This window comes from Etheostoma spectabile, chromosome 2 (genome assembly GCF_008692095.1).
Source record: "Etheostoma spectabile isolate EspeVRDwgs_2016 chromosome 2, UIUC_Espe_1.0, whole genome shotgun sequence".
NCBI classification, from domain to species: Eukaryota; Metazoa; Chordata; class Actinopteri; order Perciformes; family Percidae; genus Etheostoma; species Etheostoma spectabile.
Window position 1 is genome coordinate 7,092,859 of NC_045734.1, and position 21,888 is coordinate 7,114,746.

Below are 21,888 nucleotides of genomic sequence, written 5' to 3' on the forward strand. Positions count from 1 at the left end.
CCTACAGGCCTCGGTTTGTTGATATATACTAAATACCCCTACATCAGGGGTCTTCAACAGGGGGTCCGCGACCCCTAGGGGGTCCGCGGAGGTACTGCATGGGGGTCGCAAAAGTTTTGGTTGATTAGACTTTTTTTTTATATCCCCCCCCCCTGCAATTTTTTCCACTAATTGAAATGTCTTTAAATACACTTAACATGAATTCAACACACTGTAGTAAACAGATAAATGGAGGCAGAAGATGTCTTTCAGTCATCAATGCACATTCAGCGACACACAGGAGCTCTTTCAAGCTGGGCACCGTTTCATTCACAACACCTGTCCACTACATGTATGTTTAAAATTAACACTGATCTGTCAGTTATGTTAATAGTTCAGTATTGTATGCAATATAACAGGTATGTTAATGCATGCCAGTGGCACTAGAAAGCATCACTTATTTTCCTTTTCACATTTATGTTTTAAAAATGTCCATTTGAATAGTTTTATGCATGATTACAGCAATGACAGACATTGTTGATCTTGGCAGGTATCAGTTTATTGTGTTATGTTATGTTTATAAATGGCGTGGCATGGCCACCTACTCACTGTGCCTCGCACATGTTTAATAAAAACATGAATATATGAACCGGTATTATTTGAGTATCTTAGTATTGAATGCACAATAACAAGGTACTTACACATGGCACTATAGGACCGTTTGATATAAACACTTTTATTAATATATATAATTAGGGGGTTCCCGCTCCATCTCGCCATCCGTTTGGGGGTCCTTGGCCTGGAAAACGTTGAAGACCCCTGCCCTACATCATTGTGGCAACCAGACCACAAACCCTATAAAGTCACAGCATCTATCTGACCTACTGTATCCGTCACCCAGCTGTTGTGTAAGATAAATATATCTAGTATCATAACTACACAACCCTGCAGGCCCTCCTCTTACCAACAAACCAGCCATCATCACACTTCTCCATCACATCTACAATGTCGCCCTCCTTCAGCTCCAGCTCGTCCTCGTTGCGAGGCCCGTAGTTGTACACGGCCTGGTACCTGTGTTAGAAAAACTGATGGTGAACTGACACTCTTGGTAGTTGCCAGTAATGATACTCAAAAGTAATGTTAAAATGTTTCTGTGAATTTATGAAAAAAAAAAAAAAAACATTTTTTTACAGCTCAAACATATTGTATACCTCGCTAAGCCTTCAGTTTAGCACTACGAGTGGAAGAATAAAATGTACTCACGGGTCTCCTCCACCATGGAGTGCGTCCTGAACTAATCGCTGTGAAAAAGACAGAAACAGACAGACAGAAAGTTTAACTCTGGTATTTGTGAGGCTTTTGTTTAGGGATGAGGAGGTCAAAGGAATGACTTGTCCAATGTTATGACAAATAAGGTCTAAATTAACACCCAGCAGTGTGACCAAATCCTTTAAAAACAAACATGAATAGACAAACCAACCAAACACTCAAAGCAGAAATACTACAGTTTCTATTTTGCTAAAAGGAAAATTACACTGTATTCGGAATACAGTTTACTTTTTTACTGTATGTTGGGTTAGGGTTAGTGGTATACACTACCAGTCAAAACGTTTCGGGTCACTTAGAAATTTCCATTGCACTCCATCACAGACAGAATACCAGCTCAGATCAGTAGAATTTTTATTAACCAGGGCAGCAGTTTTCAGATTACGTTATGTGCTAACATAATTATAAAAGGGTTTTCCAATGTTTTATCAGTTAGTTTTTTAAAATAATATCAGATTAGTAAACAGAATGTGCCTTTGGAACATTGGATGAATGATATTCTGTCTATAACGGAGTGGTATGGAATTTTGTAAGTGATCCCAAACTTTTGACCAGTACAGTGTGTGTGTGTGTGTGTGTGTGTGTGTGTGTGTGTGTGTGTGTGTGTGTGTGTGTGTGTGTGTGGTGTATATATATATATCTCACACACACACACACACACACAGTATACTGTATATGTCATGAATTATATGGTTACTTATTTCTAAAGATTTCCTTCCTGTGCAGGGACAATTACAGTATGACCATGGTTGAATGAAGACATGCCACCCTACCCTTCGCCCTCTAAAGGGGGACAGATAGGACCTCCGGAACAAGATGGGGCTACGAGGAGGTTTACCACCAACAACTGGATCCTGCTCAACAGGCAGAAAGACCAGAGGCAACACACCGATAATCTTCAACAGTAAACCAGTCAGCAGCCTTCACTATGAGCTGAACACACAAGCACGAAGGCTAATGACGTGCTCTAAACCATAATCCATCAGCATGCCAATGCCAATCCTCCTAAACACACCACGGGACAACCAACACAAGCAAGAACAAGAATGTTTCCGTTGTCCATAAATTATCACTATACCACTGACAGAATAGTGCACAATGTGTGTTAGTGTGCAAACAACATAGTAGTTTCATCTATGGCTGCAGAAAAACGCTTAATTGTCATATCTGTTAATCTGTTGACACATTGTGATTAATCGTTTAGTTACTAAAAATACCAAAAAGTAGTGACAAATGGCCATCACAATATACCAGATTGTATTTTTGTCAAACAAAGGGTTTCAATCAATTTAGAATGATATAAAATATAATAAAGCATCAAATTGTCACATAGTTTTCCTCGCATAAATAACAAACGATTAATCAGATTTGAAAACTTGTTGTCCATTCATTTTCGGTCAATTGATTAGTTGACTAATCACTTCAACAATAGTCTCAGCTTCAGTAATGTCAACAGCACAAAAGTTAGAGAAAGGTATCATCAGATGAGTTCTTCTAATAATCCTTGGCACCACAAGCACAATCTACATCAGGGCCATCATCTCCACATTCCACCTTTACCTTCACCTTGGGAGACCTACATCCTGGATGGGGTACAGTTGGGGAAGAGCGTGGAGTGACGAGGGGAGGAGAGGCGGGTTTCGGGGGAGTCAGGGCGGGAAGGGGAATAGGCAACTCTGAGTTGGGGCAGGATGTGACCAGATGAGACAGACTGGGAGAGCTTGGGGGGTGACTGACAGAGTGCTGTGAGGGAACGTTTGGAGTGGGGTGAGAGGAGTGAAAAGGAGATGGGGAGACGGGAGGAGAGGGAGAGACTGAAGGGAGCGATGTCATGAGGTGGGGCAGGGATGGGGGCCGAGGGGAGACAGGGGGAGAGGGAGGGATGGTTTTACAATCCTGCCGTTGTGACCGGAAGAAGGAAGACAAAGGAGTAAAAGAAGAAGTAGAAGAGGAAGAATGAGCAAAAGAAGTAGAAGATGAAGGAGTAAAAGAAGAAGAAGTAAAGGAAGAAGTGGAAAATGAAGGAGTGAAAGAAGTAGATGATGGAGAAAATGCAGAAGTAGAATACGACGAAGGAGTAAAGGAAGAAGTGGAAGGTGAAGAAGGCGTGAAAGTAGAAGTAGAAGAAGGGGTTAAAGAAGAAGTAGAAAATAAAGGAGTAAAGGAAGAAGTAGAAGATGAAGGAGGAGTGAAAGTAAAAGTAGAAGAAGAGGAATGGGGAGGTAAGGATGTCAGAGGTGGTGGTATGGAGGGTGAGGGGAGGCCAGGGGGAGGAAACCGTGTCAAAGTGGAAGGAGAGACATCAGCCTATAGAGGTAATGACACACACATCAATTCTGAGTCACAGAAGCTAAATGCTGAGGATTTTACTGAGCCCAGGAAAGGACGTGGAGAAAAATATTTTAAATGCATGCTTTTAAAAAACAACCTACTTCTGATAAGTAAACAGTTTGCTGTGGAATAGTGATATTTTAAGACTTGAGTGTCTATGCAAATCCTCTTTGATTGTTAATGCACAAATAAAAGGCCAAAAACTCCTACTCACATGTAAAGTACTTTATCCTTACACTTACATTTGAGATCACTCCCTGTGTTCCTATGTGATATATTAATTATTCACCATTGCGGGTGTGAAATAAACCCACTATATAGCAGCTTAAAATGATTTAATAAACATATAATTTTTTTTTTCACAGCAGATATGTCATAGTAGGAAAAGCACAGGTGTTATTAAAAACATTATCGATGGCTCCATTCTGTTCATGTGTCCCAGTCAGCCATGGAAGTGTGACAGTGAGCCAGCACCCAGAAACTGAAGCAGCGGAATGGAAATCAGCAAATATTATTATTTCTAGTGATAATTTGCACTTTCCTACTGTGACACGTCAAATTGTCATCTGTGAAAAAAAGCCCTATGGAACCTAAGTTCACTCTGCACAAAGTCACACGCACTGCTGTAGATGAAGGTATAAAACAACCGGTAATCTAACACACTCCTCAATCTCATTATTGTTGGGAAACATCCGTCACCATAGATGCCTCGATCATTAAACTGTTTAGTTATATAACATGTTACTTCATGGCTACATGACTCAAGTGCGTTTAACTTTGTGTCAAACTTTTTAAGAGATGGCAAAAGTAGTATTCTTGGATTTAAAACATTTCGCTTCATCTCCCTTCCAGGGCCCTGTAGTGTTTCTCTCAAAGCTCACACCATGCTCTACCTGTGGACTGAGTCTCTCATTTAAACCTTTACTGTCCTCCTCTCTGTCCCCTCTAGCTTCATCCTCTTCCTCAATGAACAACTCAGTATATCCCGTTCCTGTCAACGATGGTGGTCTCTGAGGCTCGACTGGTTGCTCGTTCAGAGTTTTTGAATGCCCTCCCCAAGTGATGGATAGTGGCTCCGTTGGCATAGGCTTGTGAAACTGCACCTCTAACCGGACGCTGCCTGCTGAGTCGCTGGCTGGAGTGACTGCTGCGGGTTTCACTGCTGGCTGATGGGATTCTTCTACTTTTAGCGTAAACCTGCTCTGGGATTCATCAGTTAGCGTAGCTGGTGGGGAATCCACCAAAGATAATCTTGAAAAGTAAGCATTGTCTTTACTGGAAGAATCATCCAGAACCATGGACAACAGCTCGTCATAAGGATCTTTTACTTGCAGCTCAACATCAGGAATAATGCTGCTTTTGTGTACTTCCACATTTGACTTGTGCCGTGGTGGAACCTGTGTGGGTGACTTTATTGGCTCTGGCACTGTGCAGAACAAAACCTCTGGCTTAAAAATGTGTAATGCTTGGGCTATTCCTTTGCCACTGCTGTATTGCTGTGAAGAGACAGGCAGTGGAGAGGTGAATGAAGAATGAGGAACAGGAGGAGGAGGAGGTGGAGGTGGTTGGGAGAATGGCACGGCAGGAGGGGTGTGACCTAAACTGAGTCTCCCTTCTTTAAAAGGAGGAGTAACGGCAACCCTCTGGGGCAGCATAGCGAAGCCCCTTTGTGATGGCGCACTGATATCCTGAGCCTTTAGGAAAGGTGTAAGGTCAGTGGGGAGGGGGGGAGGGGGTGGTGTGGGTGGTACAGGGGTGGTTGAGAGGGTGCACGCTGGGTTAGACGCTGATGGGTCCAACGTAAGAGACAGCCACTCGCTGGTGACAGCTTGCAGGTCAAACCTTCTCAACGGGGGGTGAGGAGTGGGGAGGTCACGAGTAGTAGAGGATGGAGGTAGATGGTAGAAAGGCTCCATGAAAGGGAAGTGAAAAAGAAGGAACAGTGTAATTTATAAAACTGGAACACAGAGTACACTGTGTGTTTTGTATGTATGTGTCATTTGAGGGATAAACAGAGCTTAAAGGCTGTTCTCTTTTATGCAGATGATGTATTTACCTATATATTTAAATATATGAACATAAAATGTTTTACTAAACTGGAGACATTTTTTTTTCCCATGTTACTTTTTGAGTATGTAAAATATTTGTTGGCATTTGTGATGTGACACTGACCTAAATACCCACAAATTATACATCAACAAATTTATAAAAGCTACGGTTACTCGATTGTAGTGGTTTATTTTATTCTATTTTCACTATGTTGTAGATGATTTTCCTACCTTGACGGGTGTAGAGCTTGGTGTTCTGTTGCCAGGGTAACTATGTGGGTCTATGTGGCGTGCAGAGCTCTTGGACGGGGAGCGCTTGACGATGTCAACGTACGATACAGGAAAGATGCCCTGTTTGGTTGTGTCTGGGATCTTTCCCTCATACCAATTCTGGTCCACCTGCCTTAACACAATAAGTCTCTCACCCTACATACCACGCACGCACACGCACACGCACACACACACACACTTTTTTTTAATGCAGACAGGATATTCTTAAATCTACACAGTAGCTTTGACCACATCAAACATATCATCACTGCCTGGTGGGAACTAGATGGTCCGATACCATTTTTTGGCTTCCTGATACCAATTCTGATACCTGAACTTGTGTATCGGCCAATACCGAGTACTGATCCAATACCAGTGTGTCATAATTGAAGTCATAATTGAAAAAGAACATAAATAAACTACTTTAACGTAGATTGTCTTTAGGGCTTTATTATGTGGTATCGGATCGGTGCATAAACTTCCGATACCGACACTAGCGTTTTAGTATCTATAGTGGGAACCCTGTAACTACATCTGAATGGTAACTTGTTTGTTTCTTTCTTTTTTTAAATAATTTTAAGAGATTTTGCATCTTTTGAGTTTATAAAATCACTTCTAAGTCCAGTAGGTAAACTCAAAACTGTACAGTTAAAAAAATATAAGGTTTCACATCATAATTATAAACCATTACAAGACCAGTTACATTGTTGCAGCTTTTCAAACAATAAACAGGCTACCTTTCTGAGAGACAGCTCCACGTTTGTGTCAGCATTGAAGTTGTAGCGAGCTACTCCCTCTCCTATCTCTCTGACTTGTGCTGGCGGAGGAGGACGAATCGGCTGCTGCTTCTCTGAGGATGGCATCTTCTGTTTGTGTGTGCATTAGAGTAAATGTTCATGTCGAAGGAGAGGAAGGAGAGAAATCAGAGACAAATGACATAAGACACAAAATGGTGCACATCTACGGTCCTCGCATGCAGTTTATCAGTGGCACACTTACTTCTACATACGATATAGGTAATATCCCAACTTGTCCGCGGTGCTCCCCTTCATACCAGTTGTTGTCTATCTGTCGGATGATGTTCAATGCATCACCCTTCTTAAATGTCAGCTCCCTGCAACACATTCATGTCATCAAAGTGCCACCACACAGGTGTGAAGAAGACCTGAACTGACCATTACAACCAGCACAGCTTATTTCATGTAAACATCAGCCACTGAAGCAGAATGAAACAAGAGCTAAAATGAGCTTTGTTCATGCATATATTTAAAGACTGCATAAAATAAATCAGCGAAAGCCATCCAGGTGTGGTGGTTAAGATGTTATGATAAAGTTATCTTAGAAAGCAAAATAAACTTTGACTTTGAGAAATGCACAAGTATATAAAAATCATAACACTGAATGCAATGAGTCGAGATGTGATAAGCAGTCAGGCATTCGTGCTTTAAAGCTTGGCTTCCTTGTCCAAGCCCAGTGCATTTACTGTACTCACTTAGCTGATTGTGCCTTAAAATCATAAATGGCTCTCGCAGGCTGTTTCTGATGAAGGAGAGAGAACAGAATAAGTTGTGTCATCTGTTTATGGGAGACCTAGGAGATGAGAGTGAGAGAATAAAAGCCAGGCAAAACATAAAATACAGCTTTTTTTGTGAGAAAATGTAACAGTGCCGTGGTATTGTGATGCTAAAGACAAAAAACTAAGTAGCCTGTTGAGGTTCAATCTGAACTATATTTATAGTGCCAAACACATCAGTTTTTTTTTGAATTTTTTAAAGAAATAAAGGACCTATTTAGTGCTCCTAATGAAGTGCACGTTGGTGTTGAGAATGCTAGCAATCAGCTTCCGTGTTGTACCTCTCTGTCAGGAGTAGGTCTTCTACTCTGGGGTGTGTGGCGTCCATCCATGGTGGAATAACACCTGGAGACATCCTGGTCTGTGATTAGCAGAGACATAAGAAAGGTCATGGAAGTTACCATAATAAACAAAATCATGCCCCATGCATGTTCACAATTCAAAAACATGCTTTGGGAAAGTTCTGAATGGTACAGGGATGACACCATTCCAACAGGTAAATGAAGGAATAAAAGCTCAAGGTCAAAAAGTGTGTTTTATTTCCATTATTTTGGAAAAACAAGGTGATGGCGATATCCACAGTATGACCCATGCAGTCAAAAAGCTCTGCAATGCAAAATGAAACAAGGGGAATACAGCCCAAAAATGACTAAATATGATGAATCCATTTATAAACGTGAACATAAGAGCAAATGGCGTGAATATGATTGTGGGATAATAAGACGCCTCCATAAATAAATCTGCAAAACAGATGTTACAACCAAAACAATAATATACTTATAAACAAATAGATGAATATTCACATTTATTTACTCCAACCAGGGTAATACACTGTAAATTCTCAAATAGTTCTTCACCTCAATTACAGACTGCTCTCTGATTTTCTGTTTCTAACAGAAATATTGTTGCCCTCAGCATTTAATTCCAATTTTCTTTTCAGCATTAAGCAACTGTCAAGCAGAGACAGCAAGTTTCAAATTAGGTTTCCAGTAGCGCTAAGGGCATATATATCCTCCCATTTTAGTAGCAGACCTTTAAAGTGAAACTTCAGCAGGAACAAGTGTTTACTCGCTGACACTTGCAAAATAGGGCCATTATTTTAACAACTTGTTTTACTTGAGAATTTACAGTAAACGGATCTTACTGAATGTCATACAAATAAATAGAAAAGCACAGTCATGGATGTATCTGCTGATCAATGAGAGGAATAGGGCGAGCCCATGCAATACTGAAAGAGATATGGAGATAAATGTATGTGGAGTATGTGTGTATGTTCATGCAGAAAAAAACTATGTGCAGGTTTGACAAAGTGTACATGTGCATATTTGATGTGTGACATGTGTATTATCTCCACCTGAATAACAGAGACCATTCCCATTGCCCTGCTCCTCTCCATATTCATTATTGTTTGAGGTCTCTGTGTGGCGTCCGTAACAGGCACTGATTGGTGACTGCAGCCGTGGTGTGGAGGGATCCTCTCTATGTGAGGCATACCCAGTGGGGCTCCCATCTGGGTACAAAGATGCAGAGGACTGACCCCCGTGCCAATACCCCCTTCTCCCCCGCAATGACGAGCTTCGTTCAGGCACATTTGGCAGCAATTCGACCAGTATTCTCCTCAGAATGCTATCGTCGGGTGCCCTAGTTCCTCTGTGGCCTCTATCTGCTTGAATGTGCTCGTATATGTCTCTCAAGGCTGCATCTAGTGCATCATAAATGGCCTGTTTGGACTTGGGTCTGCTACCTCCATCTCCGCCACCACTGGTTTTTCTAGAGGTAGGTGGTGAGCCCTTTTTCCTGCGGAAAGGCACTGGGCTGACTAGGAAGGCCAGCTTGGACATCGCTTGCTGAGACTGTGAGCTTTGGATTTGGGACTGGCTACTGCTGCGGCTCTGCTGCGAAGGTCTCTGGAGCTCTAGGCGCGCTCGCTCTCTCTCATGGCGCAGCATGGTTGTAAAACGGGTATAAGAGGCCGGGCAGCGCCCTTTGCAAGAGCTGATGAGATGGCGGTGTTGGTAGCCCTGGCTCTGGCCTAGACTTTGGTGACCAGGGTGGTGGTGGTGATGGTGGTGGTGACGGAGGTGGTGGTGGTGGTGGTGAAGGGTGGAAGAGCCGTACAAGCTCTCAGAGGAGGTTAGTGAGCAATGGTCAAAGTCACTCTCACTGCAAAATGAGGAGCCCTCAACCTGGATGAAATCACTGAGATCTGACGCAACAGCGTCTTGTTCACTGTCAGAGTAATCTTGGTTGGCTTGTGGGCCTTGGGGAACCGGAGGAGCAGGAAAGGCCCGCCCACGACTGGGCTCTGGTCCAACACGAGGCTGGCCCTCAGGTGGGCTACGAGGTCCATGCAAATGAGCCATGGTGTGAGGTACTGTTCCACTGTTGCCATTATTGTTATTATTGTCTTCCTCTAGTAAAGATTCTATTGAAAAACGGCGTTTTGGAAAACTGGGTGTGCCACCGCCACCACTGCTGGCTCGAGACGACGAGCCACCTGGCGTGGTAGTCCCGGAAGGTACCTCACTATCACCCAAGTTGGGCATGGATTTGGACTTCTGAATAAGGCGCTCATATGCAGAAATGCGGGATGGCACCATATCGCGTGGAACCTCCATGCCCCAAGAGGGTGTCCAAGGAGAGAGGCGATGCCGATGCAGGTGAGGTTGGCGCTCTAGCTCCAGGATGCGAGTGCGAACCGAGCGAATAACTTCCGAGGGGATGAGCTGAGCTCGGTCGATCTGGTGCATTTTACGATAGAGCTGGAGAAAGCCCGGTGAATCGTGTGCCCGTCGCCGGTGGAGTCGAGGCAGTGAGCGAGTGGAGTTGGATCCAGTCAACCCTGAGGGATTCCCATCACAAACCAGTGACCCAGCACTTTCTGAGCGGGTGGCGTTGCGCCCACCTGAGCCAGAATGTCCATCATTTAGTAAGTCATCACAGCTGCGTGACTTGAGCTTGCCGGGGATTGGCGGTACTGCCTCTACACTGCTCCATGCCTCTGCATCCTGGCATTTTATCGGCCAGCTGTTCTTACAACAGACAGACTGCTTGGAGGAGGAGCTGCCTTCCTGGCTGGAATCCTCATGGCAATCGACATGGTCAGAGGGGACGGGGGGTAGATAGGGGCGCTGATAAGAACCTGGAGAGTTTAAAGTGTTTGAATACATGTTGCATGCGTCCCCACCTTTCAGATGTCCAATAGAAAGCAGCGTGGTGAAAGAGAAGAAGGAGGAAAGCATATTAAGCAAGTATACCCAAGAAAAGGGTGGAAGAGCTGATGACAGGGAGAAGAATTAGGAGAGATAAGGGGGGGAAAAAAGATGATTTGATGTCTTTTCTTCAGACTTCCACCAATAAAAATCAAGGAAACGTATGACCACATCAAACAGATATTATATTGTGACAAACACAACAAATCTTTGATTTTCTGGTGATGTGGTTAAGTACAGTGCATATGATGACACATATGTCTGGGGAAGAGAAGGGAAAAGTGAAATACAAAAAGAAAAAATAAAGTGAAAAGGAGGGGTTTGTCTCTATATGTGTGTACCTTTGGCTCTGGAAGGTGAGGCTGGTGAGGAACGAACCACAGGTCTCTTTAAGCTGCTGCTGGGTCTGTAGGCATCCACTGGTTTAGGGGAAGTTACAGCTCTGCTCTGAGACTGGACATTAACTTGGGAACTTGACGGCTCAGACTTTCTTCTCTTCCTGTAGTCGCTGGCAGCACTGCAACACAGTCAGACATCAATGCGTTTGCAATGGGCAAATTGAATTCAGATACTATCAATTTCTTGTACATTATATTTACTATATTCCTGTATTATCAGTATACAAACAATGTACAGAAAATATAATAAGTTCAATTTAAATTTATTTTATTTAGGATAAACAAGTTCATGGTGTTTAAAATCTTAAATTACCTTTGTGAACTGTGTAAAAAGAGTATAAAACCTTATTTTTTCTAAACCAGTAAGAAACAAATGAACTATACATTTATTGGTACTGTTAAGTAAAAAGCTTTTTTAATTTTGGGAATTTTCATGTAAGTTTATTATTATTCAAGCTCATCTTACTAAAAACTTGGCTTTCATCCTTGTGTAAGAAAAGATGAGACAACAGAATTGCTGTAACTTCTCTTTTACCAAATGTCTAAAACCCAAATGAGCTTTCTGTTCAAAACAAACACTTAATGTCACTTACATGCATGGTCTATTTATCTCGTCCCATTTCTGCCCTTTCTTAACCGTGGAAAATGCGTCTGAATAAGCAGGCCATTGGTGAATGGGAGTAGGACGAAGGGAGGAAGGGGAGGAGGGGGGTATTGAGGGTAAGGAGGAGTTGAAGGGCAGAATCAATAGGCTGGCTGCGTTAATTTATTCTGGCTCAGTTGGTGAAAGGGAGATGCAAAGTGCCCTGCTTCAGTGGCAAAAGCAAATAAAGACTAACACTAATCCTTGCAGAATCTTCATTATTTACAGACACATTGGCTTTTTGCACCAGAGTCTAGTCAAGAAAGAGCAGTTTTGATTGCCTGCTGGTTCACAACAAGGACCACGACTATTGAGAGGATGGGGGAGGGGGAAGAGGGGGATGCAGAGGAAAATAAAAGAAACAGAGGTTACCTTGCAGGTCTCTCTGGAGCCTTGTCAGCAGGAGCGATGTGCAGGGATGTCTGAAATAAGACAGACAACAAAAGAGAAAAGTCAGGTCTGGAAGAACAAAGAGGCAGAAGAGCTCACAATCCACAGCCTGCATGCGGTTGTTGCTGTGCCACACTCAAAACGCTCCCCCAGCGTTAGGTGCGATGGATGCTGGTTCCACATGGCGCACCTGAGCAATAAGAGGCCTACCGGTGTAAGCTGTGAAGATAAATTCCTGCTTTCTCTTAGGCTGCTCTGGAGGATGATGGCAAAGGTGTTACAGCATAGGATGTTATGAGCGGAGCTCAGGGGGCAAATGCTGCCCTGCAAAATCTGGCATGGATCAACTGGAATGGGTCTTAGTGGTAAGAAATGGGCGATACACTTTAACTGCAAAGGTGTCTCTGAGGATTCGCTAACCATCAAATACCATCACACAGTAATGTTGGAAATAGCAACACGATTTCCAGTAAATTATACAATAGAATATGAAGCAAAGAAATGAACAGCATTTCAAAGCTAAATGTTCAACTGCCTTCACAAAGCAACATCATACTCCTTTTGTGGTGGATGGCTGACATGAGATGACACTGACATGGTGCTACACTACATTACACTAATTTTAAGCCATCCCTATGATTGGTTATACATTGTGAGATTAACAACACTACTAGAACACTCATGAATGTGAGATTACCTCAATGCGCTGGCGAGCGGAGATGTCTGGATTATAATCCAGCCGTTTTTTAGGAGGCTTGAGCCCCAAGCAGCAGCAGTGAGCAGCAGGAAGAGGAGGAGGAATAGGAAGAAGGTGAAAATGAGGTGAAGTAGGAGAAGCAGTGGTGACATCATGGGGAGAAACAAAACAAAAAAACAAGAAACATGTGGTAAGAGTGACACCCGTTAGAGAATCCGAGTAACCAGAGATGGACTAGTTCACAATCGTTGCACATCTGCTTTGAATGTACAATGCACACATCTACATACACTCAATACACACTAACACACATACCTACGTGTTATACACATTCATTCTTATGGACATTCTAATCTATTGATGCTTTAATCCTAGACCTTCTATCTTAAAATAACAACATTAAAACTACAGTATGTCAATGCTATAAATTAGGCCTAGTACACCAACCTTTATAGCACGCACACATGTTGCACACGCGCACGCGCGCACACACACACACACACACACACACACACACACACATACATGCACACACAGAAATGTGCCCATGTACCACACACGCATGCAGAGTGTGGGAGCAAGCTGTGAAGCAGAAAGCCGAGTGAACATTTGAGAGTGCAATCCATTGCACTCTCAAATGTTGTGATTTAGTGCTGGTTTACTAGTGCAGATAAACTATTGTTCACTCAGTCGGTCAAAACCTCTTGCGACTTATACACGCAAACAATGAACTTACCGTGCGATTCTATCCTAGCTGGACCAGTCAGTGCATATAGCAAAACCAAACCATCTACGTACACTCTAAGGGCTTATTCAGAGGTGTGAAACATTCCAAATATTGCAGGTAGAAATCTCAACACAGCCCAACGTGACTGGGAAGTCATGCCAGGTCCAGATGTGACATTTTCACCTGAACATTTCGAATAAGCCCAACAAATCATTACCTCATGTCATGCCCTGGCATGGACAGAGAGGCATGGCACGCTGTAAATCAGTCAGCTTGGGGTAATTTGATCCCAGATCTGTGGCTAGAGGCAAACCCTTCCCTGAGCCACTAGGACGTTATTACTACCTACATCCAGCAGAGGGCACTACAGTATTTACCTTGTAATTATGCAGAGCATTGCTCTAGGGAAAGTGAACATAAAACTACTAGCAGACATGAATAAATAATCAAATGAATACACGGGGTAAATAAAAGGCTGATTGGTTGATGGTAGCATGTGCAAGAGATGTTGAAGAAACTGCACAGCCTGTTATGCAAAACAAAAGGGAACTAGTTACCTTTTAGAAAACTGACCTATATATTGCATGTCAATGTTATGATTGATTGATGGACTGTTCTGTGCAGCTATACCAGCCAAAAAATCAGCCATCTAAGGCATCTGGAGCACACTGCCATTTAACCTATTTTCCTTGTTTCTTTTGGGCTTTTTTCTTTTGATGCAATACCGACCGGAAATAAAATTATCCAGGTCTGTGCATGAACATTTCAATGCCTGCTAGCCACAAGACCAAAAAACCCAGCAACGCAGAGACATAACACAGCCTGTCACAAGGGTGGGGGGGAGAAAGGGGTCACAGCACCCAACAAGTACCACATGCCCAAACAACTAGCGCCACCCAGTCTATTGGTGGAGGCATAAAAAAATTAAAAATAAATCATCATGGGTGGTGGAGAAAGTGGGTGTATGCCTACTGCAGGGTTGTGGTTGAGGGTGTAGCTATGGCCCTGACTTACCGGCCGCCCAAACTCCAGCTCAGAAAAGAACTTATACCAAGGCTCGTTCTCTAAATCTATGTCATCATAGGTCTGGGAAATCATGACAGTGAGAGAGGAGGTAGAAGACAGACAGAAGAAAGATAGTGTGGAAATAAGTCACACACAAAGAGAGACATGGACCTCATGGTTAGGAATGGGCAAAGGTGGTACAGGGAGATGGGCACAGGATGAAGATTTAGACTGGCTCATGGGGACGAAAGCAGGTGATGCAAAAAACTATTTACTACTGACGAATCCTACTAAGAATGTTTTGCTTCACTACTTGTATCCACAAAATAAGCAAAGTCTGGTAAAGACATATGATTCTGCCTGTATAGAGTGCCTACCTTATTGGTCAACAAAGTTTGGCTTTCCATAAAATGGTTATTGCGCCCCAATAACGTGTGTGGGGCAGCGACGTATACATGGTCCCATACTAATAGCCTAAAATCAGCTATTTTATATGTTTAACTGTTTTTAACCGCTCTTTAATGTTTAATTTTGTGCACTGCACTGTAACTTTTACTATTTTAATCTTTTTATGTAAAACACTTTGAAGTGCCCTGTTGCTGAAATGTGCTATACAAATAAAGCTGCCTTGCCTTAAATCTAATTCTTGTCACCACTGGGGACTGAAGAAACAGACAATTTTAACACCTAGGCCCTTTTAAATTGATATCCATTAATTTCATATGCATACAAAATTAACAAGGCTATAAATCCCATGACAGAATCTCATTACCACTGCTTTATTCTCGGCCATAGCACAAGTGACAGATAATGAAAATCAGCATGCTACTTTGAGCATTACATATTTAACACCCAATCTCATTATCCACACCTTTGTGTAGGCTAAGTGCATAGAATACTAAATGCAGTATGTCAGAGTGGCAGAGAAAAGGCCACATTCTCAACAGAGATGCTCATTATTAAGAAGTGGACAGGGCATATATTGAAGAACTGTTTGGAAAAGACATGAGGGGTTATTCACATGGGTGTACAGTAAGTTTTCCTTCTTCATTCCTGTATAGTATAACAGTCAACCAGCCAACCAACTGAGTCAAGTGCTGCACACTTGTATACCTAAATACACCTTATATAGCTGATCAGAGTTAAAAAAATTTTTTTTAGTTATTGTGTGCTTTTTTTGACTAACAGGTAAAACATCAGCGAGGACAGTGCTATAAACCACTAAACTGGCCTAACAGTTCAGATTTCTAAATAAGAAAATTACCATATTTTGAATTGTACTCTTTCTAAATCTGATTTATGCAGGGTTTTATTTATATTACTTTGTGTTCCTTTTATATCCTGTCTTAATGCCTTTTCATGTCATATGCAAAGTACTGTGAATTGCCTTGTTGTTAAAAGGTGCTAAACAAATAAACTTGTTTGTCTTGCCATCACACAAATCAGCCACATTCTCCCTCTAAGTTATCCTCATCAGCACAATTGACCCCTTCATGTCCAAAAAATGTAGACAGTTTTAAAGGAGGCTTTACAAACATTTAGATTTAGAGTTCAGGACTGAGATGTACCGTTCATATTTATGCTCGACAGCAGGCTGCCCTCCAATTTCACAATTTTCTAACTGGTACTGGCTGAAAACACAAGTTCTATTCTCCACTATTTTTTGCATTTGCATAGCATTTAAACTATAGACAGATTCCCTTCAGGAATCATCTCTGCTGATGTGACATGATGGAATAGAACGCCAAACACTTTCTTTGTATCACAGAGAGATATATTTTCATATTAAATCAACCTGCAATAAACAGAGTCAGATGAGATGTAAATATTTACATGCAACACAGTTAGACAGGTAAGACAAAACAATTGATGCTTTTGTGTAGCAAGGTAATCATCTACTCTTGTTCTGTTGCATGTTTAAACCAACAGCTTTCTCTCTTCACACTTCACTGTGCCCTGTAGTCAAGAGGCTTTTTCATTCTACTGTTATTTTAACTGTAGAGATGATGCATTGGTTTACTACTCTGTCTGCTCTTTCTAACCCCAATCCCACATGGAAATAGAATTTTCATGGCAAATGAAACAATGCCAGGAGACGTTTTGTAGGTGTTGTGGTGTTACATCTCGCTTGCTAAAAAGAGAATTCAGCTTCAAGATAAATGAGTCACCCTGTAAAAAAAGCGAGAGCCTAGAGCAGAGACTGCCAAAGCCACCTGTACTGTACAGAAAAGAAAAGAAAGATTGCCAGAACAACATTTTTGTTTGCTATGGCTCCTAATTGGACATCTAACCACTGACAAGGATGTTTTCGGGTGCCATTTCTTACCTTGAAGAGTGGAGAGTAAGAAAGCTTCTGAACAGACGACATATATAAAGAGCATGAGACAGCCAGCGTGGGTTCACCACTATTCTCTATGGCCTTCTCCTTTGATTGCCTTATCAGGAACTGACTCATGCATCATTGCCCTGAGAGCTGTTTGCAGTCATCACATCTGCAAAACCTTTTCCCACATCACAGATTCTTTATCTATAACACATTCTCCATTATCCTGTTCTTTATCTCAGATACCTTATGTCTATTATTTTTGCCCTCTCTCCACACAGTAATTATCTCTGCTGTCAATCTTTGTCATTCACCCAACACAGAGTGAACAGCAAGTGCAGTCTATAGAGGATGCAGCACTAGAAACCTTCGCTTTTTTAACGCCCACACTGTGTCTGATGGAAAAAGGTCCACGTAAAAGCCCATAATGTGAACATGCAGTAAGTAAGAAAGGTAAAAGGGCTTGGGATTCTATTCTAAATGTGACCATTCATTTTCTTATGTCTGCAGTGTTGTTTCACTTTCATGTTGCTCAATGTTTAGTCTTTTGCCTCTTCAGAAATGGACTTTCTATTTAGCTCCAAAGTGAAGCAGAGCAGCAATAGAATTTATCTTTTACTGAACAATAACAATCAGCAATAGTAACAGAAACCCCTTCACTGTCAAATTAATAGAAAAAAAAGCATGCATTCCGTCTTCTGAATGTTATAAAGAATACATTTTACAGCCTGAGCTGATTCCAGATTGGCTCCAGGCTCCAGGCCTCACAGGTTAATCAAACGTAAAGGAGGGCAGTACTGTGATGATGGCTAACAACCTTTCAGTGGATTTGAACAGGACAATGTCAGAGTTCATTATAATTGAATGAAAGAACATTTTTAAATATACTCACTGGTCTTTCATGCTCCAAAATGGAGGACTTTCCAGGTTCATACTCAAAAATACTCTTCGGCTCTGCACGGTACTTTCGTGTGTCCACTTTCCTGTTGGGAGGACCCCATTCATTCCTGATGCAAGAAAAAAACAAACATGTTTCTTAGAAAACAGCCAGACCCTGAGTTAATAAATCCTTCAATCCTTCAGGGTTTAAAGTGGCTCCAAAAAAGAAAACTCACAAAATACGCATAAACTACTATAATAAATATATAATCCATGCCATGTATTAGTTCACATACATCACAAGTGGTGGAGAGTTCAATGTCATTTTGATTGCTTATACAACCATGATTTAGTGCTATTATTTCATAACTAATAAGGTGTAATTCAGTGAGGAACATTCTTCTAATAGATGTAACCATTTATTGCAACAAATGGAAATACAGTTATGCTTGGCGCTGATGGCTCCGCTCTTCATAATGCTCCCTGGACCAACCAAGCAGCATGCTAAGCTGAAAAAGGGAGCACCATGCAAAATCCCCCCGGGTAAAAATTAAGAATGTGCCAAAAGAAAGACGTTGAAAACCATTTAAAACTCTGAGTCATGTTGAGCTCTGAACCAGAAAGGTGGAGCCTGGGTTGGTGGAGTGAGTGAGTGAAGCAGGGATCAGTGTGGAGGGAGTCACATTACAGGACCACCTTTATGTAAGAATTGCTGTGATTGGTGTCTGTCTGAAAGGAATAATTTGATCAGCGCATGCCTTCTGTGTCCAGCATGAACTAAAGCTAAGCTTAATTGAACAAAAAAGATAAGACTAAGCTCGTCTTACGTGTCAGGGGAGTCTCTCTCGCGGTCACTGTCTCTGGCCCTGAGCTGGAGGAGAGATGGCATGGGTGGAGGTGGTGGTGGGGGTACAGGGGACGGCGAAGGCTCCCGAGGGCCCAGATGTCCTCCGTTGTCCGTGGGGCTTCTGGCGAGTGGCCTGTACGTATGTGTCCGGGGAGCAGGGTGGGCCAATGTGGTGTTAGATGACAGGCTGTAGTCATCTGTTAAGGACGGGACAGGGGAGACATTGGAGGGAGAAGTATTGAGGCAGAGCAAACAGGACAAGACAATGGATTGGGAAGAAATGACTTATTGTATGACAACATTAGTTATATATAAAACATTTCTCACCATTGTTTATGACAGCATATGTTGCATTGTATGTGTCAGAATAGTCGTCATCTAAAAAGAAAGGAGACAAAGAGTGATTGGGATGAATGCACAACATAATTTATGGTACAGAGGGTACAAGTGTGCAGTTTCCCTTCCTGGGAGAACAGCACCTTAAGTCAGACTGAACACAGACAGTTACAAAGTAGTTTCCAATAGTGACCATTTGTCACAGCCAAGAGAAGTATCAAAGCCACCAAAGCAGCATTAACTATTTCACCTCTGTTAATCCACAAGCTCAGCATGTCTCAAACTATCACATTTCCAATTATTTATTTATTTTTTCTTTATTTTTTTTAAACAGAAGTAGTGTATTAAATATATTTTCTCATAACTGAGAATTTCATTCTGGCTGAATTCCAAGCTGCTACATTTCTCCAAATGAGAGAACTACACATGTTTTTTCGTCTGAGAATATGTGAATATTCAGAGAGTGAATATACAGAGAGTCATGGGAACTTGCTAAGATGCAAAAATGATAATTACAGGCCTGTAGATGTTTTTGCAGTTTATAACAAACAAGCTCGGAACTGACTGTGTGATACCATCAAGCCCATAAAAATGCAGCATATTTCCCAGGACAGTTCTGTGTCTATTAGAAGTTGCTCTCAATTCATCCTCCTCTACAGATCATCTTGCTCTCTCATCTAATGAGTTTTGACTCTCGGGTTCTCTGGGTCTTTTGGTTTAACAAAAAACAGCATGCGCAGACACACGAAAACACACACATACACAGGTGTACACAGCATGCAGGCATGGCCAATTCCTCTCATAGCGTCTAATGATCAAATCACATTCAAATAAACGGAAATTCCTGCCTTTCAGTGTCATTCAGTACAGACTTACCTGCTTTGTGAACCTTGTGGATCTGTTTGAACATAGTTTTGTACCAATCCTTAGGCCTATCCACTGTCTGTGAAGAGAGAAACAATCGTAAAGATTTATGTGCCGCGAAATGCAACATAATCTAGATACCTGAAAGTAGAAAGGGTTCCCACAGTTTTATGGGACTTATGGAGTAGAGAAAAAACACTCTCTCAGCCTTTCTAGAGATCCATTTTTCACTCACAGATAATTGAACTTATGCTGAGACATGAATACATTATTTATAAAGATTAATCGTTTGAGACACTCTCCATAAGACTTGAGGGTGATTAAATCTTCTTTTTACCTATGCACCATAACTAATTGTGTCAGGAATCAATTGCATCAGACCATTTAACAAGAAATAAGTCTGAAAAGTAAATGACATGCTTCCCACAATCACATCCAAGAAGTGATATGAAAATTTTGAGTGAAATTAAAAAATACATTTTCCTGTGTCCCTGGGATAATTGCTCCCATATCTCTCATTAAATATGTATGTTTTATATTTAAAAAAACAACTCTCCTTTCTTGTCCTGTAAAACATTGAAATCATCTTGATGACTCATCTTGGAACTCAGGGACGTATACGTGAATGTATTCAATCAGATCTGATTTGAGGCGCTAAGCTAACCCATCATAGAAAACAACTGGAAGCTAGCAGAGTGACACGCCATTGTGGAATGTGTTTGGATATCAGTTGGTAAAGACCATTTCCCAAGAACGTGGTTGATGCCTAATTTGTGCATTTCTCCCTTCTCCTCCTCCTGATGAACGCAGGTGAGGGAGGTGTAGGTGGAGACTAACAGTCCAGCTCCAAACTGCTTCATATTTTCTAGACCCTTCCCACATTTGAGCAATCCAAACAAACCAATTGATTGGATCCCTCTCGCAATTATTACCTCATCTACTGTATATATCCCGTTTGGCTTGGAAAAAGGTCACAGTACAAAAGTTAAAGACTCTTAGACTTCTGTTACACTTAAAGAGAAATATAGATGTTGCAATGTTTCTTTTGTGCTATTTTATAGTTTCTTTCAACAACAACAAAGTGAAAGAAACAGGATGCTTCATCATCATTGAAAACAATCTTAAAAAAAATGTGTGTACAGTGGATAGTTCAGCTTTTAAACAATACTCACTATATAAATCGCCACAATATACAAACGTACCATATAGCCAACATAGCTAGAAAAAAGACACAAAAGTGCTATCAGAAACGTGATAAACTTCTATTACAGTTTGTTTTGGTACAAGTGTGGGTGTGCACGTAAGGGTGATTGTGGATGCTTTCAGAAATCAATGTCAGCAAGTTTGGTTTTGCAGCATTGAGGATACAGAAGCAATGTTGCTACATTTGTAAAGTGGGAACTCCTGGTGCTCTGCCTGGAAAATCCAGGAGAAACCCTGGTATGTGTGTCTTTGTGTATACAGTACAGATATAACAGCCACTTCAAAAAAGTGCTATCAAATGGCTGAGAGACTTAATCCTCCCTTTATTCAGTAGCGCTAAACACTGTGTCTGGACTCTGGTCAGAGAAGAGGCCGTTTGGCTCCCCAGTGAAGTAGTGTGTGTCACCGAGCATGTAGCATTGGCACGGCCAAGAGACGGGCCAATTACCACTTCACTCTCCATGGTTACCAAATAAAGTGCCCACAAAAATGTTTGTCTGTTCACAACAAGGAGCATCTGTTTTGTCTTCTATCCTGCTTTTTTTCTCTTTTCACCTTTTCTCCTTGCTTTTATTGCCTGTCTCAAATTCTTCCTGTGGCTTTCCCTGGCTCATTCATTTTGTGGTTGAACATGTCCTCCTTTAAATGCTGCTCTTCAAGAAATGGATCACTGAGTAAAGTGTTAATACATGACAAAACCTTAACAGAAATAACAGACACGCACTTAGACAAGTAAGCAGCAATGACCTTGTACAAGCTCACCTTTATAACTAGCAAACACAGTAAGAGTAAAATAAATACAGAGAGATGGTGTGTGAGAGAGAGAGAGAGAGAGAG

At 41.7% G+C, this 21,888-nt stretch overlaps 1 protein-coding gene across 17 annotated transcripts in view; it reads right to left on the bottom strand.

Moving 5' to 3' along the window:
* The window catches only part of sorbs2a (sorbin and SH3 domain containing 2a), a 63,620-nt gene that overhangs the window by 436 nt on the left and 41,296 nt on the right, over positions 1-21,888 (bottom strand). For 8 of the 17 annotated variants that reach the window (XM_032501194.1, XM_032501221.1, XM_032501250.1 and 5 more), the window contains 19 exons: positions 19,861-19,927; positions 18,976-19,026; positions 18,629-18,845; positions 17,815-17,929; positions 14,609-14,680; positions 12,868-12,924; positions 12,153-12,202; positions 11,081-11,256; positions 8,882-10,714; positions 7,809-7,888; positions 7,447-7,544; positions 6,954-7,068; positions 6,692-6,820; positions 5,916-6,110; positions 4,530-5,546; positions 2,866-3,612; positions 2,079-2,159; positions 1,243-1,280; positions 944-1,050 (listed from right to left, as the gene is read on the bottom strand). In XM_032501194.1, the coding sequence (XP_032357085.1) occupies positions 944-1,050; positions 1,243-1,280; positions 2,079-2,159; positions 2,866-3,612; positions 4,530-5,546; positions 5,916-6,110; positions 6,692-6,820; positions 6,954-7,068; positions 7,447-7,544; positions 7,809-7,888; positions 8,882-10,714; positions 11,081-11,256; positions 12,153-12,202; positions 12,868-12,924; positions 14,609-14,680; positions 17,815-17,929; positions 18,629-18,845; positions 18,976-19,026; positions 19,861-19,927 (5,245 nt within the window). The remainder of the gene's footprint in view (positions 1-943; positions 1,051-1,242; positions 1,281-2,078; positions 2,160-2,865; positions 3,613-4,529; positions 5,547-5,915; positions 6,111-6,691; positions 6,821-6,953; positions 7,069-7,446; positions 7,545-7,808; positions 7,889-8,881; positions 10,715-11,080; positions 11,257-12,152; positions 12,203-12,867; positions 12,925-14,608; positions 14,681-17,814; positions 17,930-18,628; positions 18,846-18,975; positions 19,027-19,860; positions 19,928-21,888) is intronic. The other 9 variants (XM_032501203.1, XM_032501199.1, XM_032501312.1 and 6 more) reach the window with 9 other exon arrangements.